Raw genomic sequence first — 8276 nt, 5'->3', positions numbered from 1 at the left:
ATGTGGAGATCAGAGGATAACTTTTGTTGTTCTCCCCTTCCACACTGTGTGTCTCAAGTTCAAACTCAGGTAATGAGGCTTGGCAGCAAGTACTCTTACTCACTGAGCCATCTCATCAGCCTCAACCTTGCTTCTCATATTTTGTCACAATGAAGGACAGCTAGCTAATTTGTTCATGTTGGGCCCATGATAAGAATAAATTCATCCACGTAAGAGGGCCTTATTAATCCAAGGTTCAGTACTATGAACCCAGTACAAATTCAACACCACAAAAAGTCTAACACCACAAAAAGTCTTCCCACTCTGGTAAATAAGGATGTGCTATGAAAATTAAGCCTAATGTATAATGTTCAGGAAATGAAAGCTGCCAGATAAACATGTGCATTAATAAATGAATTCCAAGTAATATTTAAATTATAAATATTTATTTCATTCTATAAAAATATTGTCATTACAATGTTGGTTGTGAAATTGTTAGAAAATACACAAATATAAAAAGACTGAAGTAAAAAACACCCAGGCTTCCTGGTCTTTAATGTCACACACCATGGACACCAGCATCCCACTAATTTGTTACCATATTAGCAGCACTTTATTGTATTGCATTAGGGTATGATATTACAGCACAGATTATCTACCAATTCCCTGTTCATTCACATTAGGAAATTTCTTATTTATAACAGTACTAAGCTTTGATTATAACCTGTGTTAAATGACTCTTACAAGCATAAGTATTAAATCAAAGGAAGCAGTTTCAAGCTTTCCCACGGATAGTAAATAGCAAAGTGACCTTCAGGACATTGGTACTAACACCCCTCCTACCATCAATGTCCAAATGATTCTAATTTATCATCTCTTAGTTTAACACTGTTTTTAGAAAAAAAAAAACTGACCAACTCATGCTCCCTTTAGACTCTCCATCAGAATCCACACAAAAGCACAGAACTGGAGTGTGGCATTAGCAAAAAGGTGGAGTAAAGACTGTGACTTCTCCATGTCACCACATAATTCCAACTACTCACTTTCCAGCAGCAAGACGACTACCCTGAATTCTCCAAATTTTGGAGTGAAGCTGTGCCACCCATTGGGTCACAGAGAAATGCAAAACCATGAGCAGACAGTCAGGGTAACTACAAAGCTGCTCTATGCAGCTCATAGACCACACACTGAGAAATTCCCTTTATATGACTCCACAGTGGAAATAGACAGGAGCTGGCATTTGGCTTCCCCACATTCTGAGACTTTGTAGGAGTCTGTTCTGGTCTGTTCACATGAGACAGTGTGAGCAGAGCAGCGCTAGCCTACCCAGGCCATTTAAATACAATCCAGGATGTGCCTCACAGCAATCAACGTGTGAATGCTGGGAGAGCACCCTTGTAGAAATGGCAAGGCTGTCAAGCTTTGCAGTGGCTACAGGGCCTACAGAAAGACAGCATTTCTAGACAGATTTACTATACAAGGATGGACATGGGCAGAAGCCAAGGTGCAAAGGCTGGGACGAGTATACACTTGACACGCAGATTGCAGATTCTGATTACCACAGAGTCAAGAGCACCAGGCCCTCCTAGGTGTAGTAAGGAATGGTGGTTTCAGAGGCCTGGGCGTCTTGGGAGGAGGTTAAAAAGCTGTGCAGAGCAGGTAAGTATAGAAACTGAGAGAGATAACCAGGTGCCCAAGAGGGAAGGCACAGAGTGAAAGGCGAGGAACGACTGTGGATTGAGTGACAGCCATAGAACCCTCAACCATCTAACAATTCTCCAGCTTGTACGCTCTGACAACCCAGCAAAATCTTTAAAATTAAAAAGTACAGAATTACATCTCTTAAAAACAAAGGGTATTCCACTAATTGGGTGACGTTTACCGAATGTCATCAGCCACTGCTCCTGGTGGAAGAACTAGAATTCCCGCCCCGGAACTAATGTTGAACTGCTTTTCAGACTTCCAAGAGCAGGATTCTCTGTGGCAAGATGCACAGCAGGACAGACTCAGCCTGGAGACCTGCTGAACCAAGGTGCCTGCTGAACCAAGGTAGGCCACAGGATAACAAGCCCACTTGGACACTGGCTTAAGTGACGGCATTAGGAATTCTTCTGCATTCCTGATTCTCTCAGGACAGTCTTAAAATCTCAGTTCAAGACAAGTTACCAGGAATATGGGTTGTGAGCCCTGGCAGGCAAGGTCAGGGACAGCTTACGGGCTCTCATATGGATGGAAGTACTCTGCAAACCTCAGAGTTTAGGCAGTCATAGTGAGTGAAAGTCCATCTCCAAACTGCAGACAACACACAGTAAAATGTCTCTGGTCTCAGTCTCCACCTCAGGATGGGGTTTCACAAAGCAGCTCCCAGTTCTCCTAACCTAGCTCTTTCTCAGCTCCCTCCCTTGACTACAGCTCCTTGAGACATAAGCTATGAAAGGAACACTACGCAGAAAGTTGTGGCAAGAACCAGAAAGACCACATCCCTTGACTGCCAATGGAAGCTTGTTCTCCCCCAACGTTAGGTCACTGTAAAGTTACTGGCATCAGGTATGCGACACAGCGGTGAAATTGGTGACTAGTGAGGTTCTGGTACTTCCGGCAGAAAGACAAGCCTAAGGAACAAGGTGTAGGGAGTCTCCTGAAATTCCATCTCCATCATGATTTTGATTTATTTTTGTTACAAGTATTAACGATGAAAGAATCCCTAGTTTTAAAATATTAGTTTAATTAAATATGTCTTATTATTAAATAGCAGCAGAGCCAGTGGTGTGATGGCTCATATCTGTCATAACAGCACTTAGGAACAGGATAGGAGCTTGGGAGTTCCAGGCCAATCTATGTAGAGCGCATCTGAGTCCAGCTTGGCTTATACAAGAACCTTTCTAGTAACAATGGAAACTACAATGAATAATCCTAACAGCCATTGAGAAATGCTACTTTTCCTTAATAATTTGAAAAAGCCAAAAATGAAATGTTCTTTTTGTTTAATTTTCTTTTTTCTTTTAAGATCTTATCCTAGGCAACTTAGGCCTTGACTTTGTGACGTGAAAACTCTGTTTATGATGCCACCTCATGACACCTAGTTAGAGCTGAAAACCGGGTAACGGTGTTTTTGGAGAATGGGAAGTCACTGTTTAGGGTGAGCCAGCTGCAATCCAGGAGCAGGACACACCCTCAGCACGTCACAGATATGACGGACAGCTGAGCTCCGACTGCTTTACACAAAACAACGCTCCTTACAGAAGGGTAGATCTGACACTGTGGAAGCATTATACAACATTATGATAGAAAGGACTGGAGATAGAGTTTGGCACACAGTGCCTGCCTAGCATGTACCCAGTCCTGGGCTTGACCTGAGTGCTACAAAACAGGGAATTAAATTATAACCTAAAACCAGAAAATACAAAACGGCCAAGTTCAAGATGGGAACTGTGTGGGTTGGGGGTAGGTTTCTGGGTCCTTTAGGCTCTCAGGCACCCAGTTTCTCCAGGCTGGGAGCTCTGCAGGCAGCGAGAAGGAAGTGAGTGGACTTGAATCTTCAGTAAATCACGCAAGGCTCCACATGCAGGAGCTGTATACTCAACGGTGTGGTGAGAGACTGGGCATGCTGCAGGGACAGAGGGGCTGTCCATTTTGCACTGATCTCCTAGATGTGTGGATGGGAGAAATGAGCATGCTAAACTCTGAAAGCAGCCAGCTGTGTGTTATACCAGGGAATGAACTGCAAACTACCTGGGTTGTACTGACTGCAACATGAATTCTACACATATAATTTTTGCAACCTCATTGATAAACCACTACTCAAATTTTAGATAGGGGTGGGGAGCAGCTCAGTGGCAGAGTGTGTGCTAAGTATGCATGACACCCTGGTCTCATCTCCGGCATCAGAAGAAAACAAAACAACAAAAACTCTATAAAAAATAAATTCTTTTCTTCTTAATGTCTTAAAAGAGATAAGGGGATTGGTACTGAGTAATTTGAAGGAGTGACTATCCAACTGTGCTTCATTAATTCCATTTGTGCTTAAAGCAGCATAGGGAGAGAAATAAGCCAAGTACAGATGTATAGTACTGTGCAGATAGGCAGCTGACTGACCATATTGTCCAGTCCTTCTCTCATAGTGACGAAGGTCTCTGTGCTCCTGAGTCTGCCGAGACGGTGCTACGACAAGGCTGGGATGAAATACTGAAGGGAGACGTCTTCCAGGAGCAAATCAAAATGAACAGTTCTGTTATTCACAATATCTAGAAAGAGAAGACCCAGATGTTAAAGACAGATCCTCATCCCCACCTATCACAAAGGCTTATCTGCATAAGCACCGCTTATGTTTGGTGTCTGTTTCCTCTGAGGGCTCCTGAGGGTCACAGCACATGCCACTGCCACCCACTGGGAACAGAGTGAGAGGTGAAGAATGAAACTGCCCAGGCTCTAGGGGAAAAAATCAGGTCGACTTAACCAATTTAGCCTTCCTGGTAAAAGCATGTATTCACAGTGAGGTGACAAAGTATATGGGCAAGGTCTGAATGTTTGTGTCCCTGTGCACACGGTGATAGCTATACGACAAACCATGAAACTCTTCCCTGTGTTCTGATCCCATAGCCTCTCATACAGTCTCTTCTTGTAAGGAGCCGCCTTCACATTTGCCATTACAAGATGGCGCTGATGGCACTGACACCCGTGTTCTAAGTAGTAAACAAGCAAGCTGCGCATGTGCCGGGGTAGCTTTCCACGCCATGTGCTCTGCCTTTCCCGTGACGACAACTCTGGCTGATGGGCTGCAGCCAATCAGGGAGTGACACGTCCGAGGCGGAGGACAGTCCTCCATAAAAGGGAGGGAGAGCACTAAATCAAGGCTGGTTGCTAAAAGCTGGAGCAATCCAGAGGGCTGAACTGCAGTTTTACTAGGAGCTTCAGCTAGGGAGGGAAGGAGGCTTTGGGGGTAAGGAGAGTCCAGCCACCTCCTGCCAGAGTTGCACTGCCTCGCTGTCTCTGGAGGTAGACCTTTCACCTCTCTCCCCGTCTCCATCCCAACGAATTGTCCATAACAAGCACATCTAGGGTCCTCTGCAGTCCCCGGTCTCATCTGAAGCCTCCCCCCCGCCCCCAGCTGATTTCACATTGACTATTCAAATTGCTCTCCTAGAGATGGCCTTGCCCCAGAATGGGCCACTAAGGCATTGCTGACATATTTAAGAAACTTACTGTTGGGGCTTGGGTGGGCATGGGGGGAGGGACCTGTACTTGAATCTTGATAAATTGTAAAATGTCTCCCTACATCATCTCCCCAGCCCATAGCTGCCCCTTCAGTCCCCTGTGACCTCTGTCACAAAAGCCCTGGAAAGAAATGAAAATGAAATGTGCCACCACATCTCGGTGGCCCCCCTGAGTTGAGCATGCCATGGTAGTAATGGCTCACACACTCCAGAGCACCAAGTGAAGGATTGTCACTGGCCCCATCACTCGCTGCGGGAATGGCTTCTCTTCCTTTGTAGGCTTTTGGGGTTTTCTGTTGTTGGTGGTGGTGGTTGTTTTTTGTTTTTTGTTTTTGTTTGTTTTTTTAACGTTAAACCCTGAGAGTGGCATCTAAATGTTTAGTGGTAAGACTGAGAGTAGATTCTACTCTGTTCTCTGTAGCTGGGGAACTGTGGTTAATGAAGTGTTCCCGGAAACAGACTGTTGAGAAGGACCCGGTGTAGGTTCAGAACTCATCAGCTGGGGAACTGTGGTTAATGAAGTGTTCCCGGAAACAGACTGTTGAGAAGGATCCGACGTAGATTCAGAACTCTTCAGCTGGGGAACGGACGGCGCGTTACAGCTTTACAAGGTATGTCTGGTCTTGAACTTTCTCTAGTGTTAAAAGCCTTTTTGTTTCTTTTCATATGTCAACAAGCAGTTAAGATGGGGTGGAGAATTCTGAACGAAATTCAAGACAGTCTATCAGAAGTAAAGCGGGGAGAGAGAGCAGAAAAAAAGAGGAAACATGGTGCGCCAAATAAGTATACAGGCCTTTCCATGGGTCTTGAACCCAAGGAAAAGTTAATGTCAGGGAAGAATACCTGGGGAGAGATTGGAAGGAAAGAGGAGAAAAAAGATGAGTTTAAAGAGCCAGTTCTTAGTAGCTGTGAATCAGATAAAGAAATTAGCCCTTCTGAGGAAACAGACTTGGAGGAGGGAGCAGCTCGTTATGAGAGAGAAATTCGAGCTTTTAAGTCAAGAAAAAAGCCAAAAGCGGCTGGCAAAGGCCAGCTTGCTGCTTGGCCTCAGGGCAGTCGGCTTCAGGGTCATAGTGCACCTCCGCCCTATGCGGAGCCCCCGCCCTGCGTAGTGCGTCAGCCCTGCGCAGAGAGACAGTGCGCAGACTCGTTCATTCCAAGAGAGAAACAAAGGAAGATACAACAGGCATTTACGGTCTTTGAAGGAGCTGAGGGTGGGTGTGTCCACGCTCCAGTAGAGTATATACAGATGAAAGAGCTTGCTGAATTGGTCCGTAAATATGGAGCCAATGCTAATTTTACTTTGGTGCAGTTAGACAGGCTTGCCGGCATGGCACTAACTCCTGCCGACTGGCAAATGATTGCAAAAGCCGCTCTCCCCAATGCGGGCAAATATATGGAATGGAGAGCTCTATGGCAAGAGGCTGCACAAACGCAGGCCCGAGCAAACGCTGCTGCTTTGACTCCAGAGCAGAGAGATTGGACTTTTGACAGGTTCAAACCTTGGCAGCCACATCCAATGATTGGGCAGTTTTAGTTACCTCCTTTTCAGGACAAATAGATAACGATTATCCAAAACATCCAATTTTACAGTTTGCCCAAAATCAATCTGTTGTGTTTCCACAAATAACAGTAAGAAACCCACTTAAAAATGGGATTGTGGTATATACTGATGGATCAAAAACTGGCATAGGTGTCTATGTGGCTAATGGTGAAGTAGTATCCAAACAATATAATGAATATTCACCTCAAGTGGTAAAATGTTTAGTGGTTTTAGAAGTTTTAAAAACCTTTTTAGAACCCCTTAATTTTTTAGAAATGGCTGGAGTGGTTAAGCCTTCCAGTAAAGTTGCCAATATTTTTCAGCAGATACAATTAGTTTTGTTATCTAGAAGATTTCCTGTTTATATTACTCATGTTAGAGCCCATTCAGGCCTACCTGGCCCCATGGCTCTGGGGAATGATTTGGCAGATAAAGCCACTAAAGTGGTGGCTGCTGCCCTAACATCCCCGATAGAGGCTGCAAGAAATTTTCATAACAATTTTCATGTGACGGCTGAAACATTACGCCGCCGTTTCTCCTTGACGAGAAAAGAAGCCCGTGACATTGTTAATCAATGTCAAAGCTGCTGTGAGTTCTTGCCAGTTCCTCAGGTGGGAATTAACCCACGCGGTATTCGACCTCTACAGGTCTGGCAAATGGATGTTACACATGTTTCTTCCTTTGGAAAACTTCAATATCTCCATGTGTCCATTGACACATGCTCTGGCATCATGTTTGCCTCTCCTTTAACTGGAGAAAAGGCCTCACATGTGATTCAACATTGCCTTGAGGCATGGAGTGCTTGGGGAAAACCCAAACTCCTTAAGACTGATAATGGACCAGCTTATACATCTCAAAAATTCCAACAGTTCTGCCGTCAGATGGACGTGACCCACCTGACTGGACTTCCATCTAATAAAACAGAAAGGGGGAGTCGAGGAGGCTCTACCCCGAGTACCAAGAGTGTCTGTGTCTACAGCACTTTTTACACTCAATTTTTTAAATCTTGATTCTCATGGCCATACCGCGGCTGAACGACATTGTTCAGAGCCAGATAGGCCCAAAGAGATGGTTAAATGGAAAGATGTTTTAAATAACAAATGGAAAGGCCCGGATCCTATTTTGATAAGATCCAGGGGAGCTGTTTGTGTTTTTCCACAGAATGAAGACAACCCATTTTGGATACCAGAGAGACTCACCCGAAAAATCCAGACTGACCAAAGGAATACTGATGTCCCTCGTCTTGGTGATGTCCAGTGCGATAACAACAAAGGGAGAGCAGCGTTGGGAGATACAGAATTGGACGGCTAAATTTGAACAGACCCTTCAAAAATTGAGACTTGCCCCACGCACTTGGACCTGTCCCTGACCTAAGGACTATCTTTTCAACATTTTCCTTCTTTAAAGAATGGGTGGGGGTGGAATTATTTGGAGCTGTTCTTTGCTGTGGATTAGTGTTGCTTCTTTGATTGGTCTGTAAGCTTAAGGCCCGTGAAACTAGGAGAGACATGGTGATTATTTCCCAGGCACTTGCAGCACTA

General features: G+C 44.7%; 1 protein-coding gene across 2 annotated transcripts in view; it reads right to left on the bottom strand.

Moving 5' to 3' along the window:
• Positions 1–440: 440 nt before the first annotated feature.
• Positions 441–8276, bottom strand: part of Hus1 (HUS1 checkpoint clamp component) — a 30955-nt gene continuing 23119 nt past the window's right edge. For both annotated transcript variants that reach the window (XM_021177476.2, XM_021177477.2), the window contains exon 8: positions 441–4223. In XM_021177476.2, the coding sequence (XP_021033135.1) occupies positions 4141–4223 (83 nt within the window). In that variant the 3' untranslated portion in view covers positions 441–4140. The remainder of the gene's footprint in view (positions 4224–8276) is intronic.

This window comes from Mus caroli, unplaced genomic scaffold (genome assembly GCF_978045245.1).
Source record: "Mus caroli unplaced genomic scaffold, Mus_caroli_1 scaffold_13, whole genome shotgun sequence".
Lineage (NCBI taxonomy): Eukaryota > Metazoa > Chordata > Mammalia > Rodentia > Muridae > Mus > Mus caroli.
The sequence above is the reverse complement of the archived record's forward strand: the minus strand, read 5'-3'. Positions and strand labels throughout refer to the sequence as shown.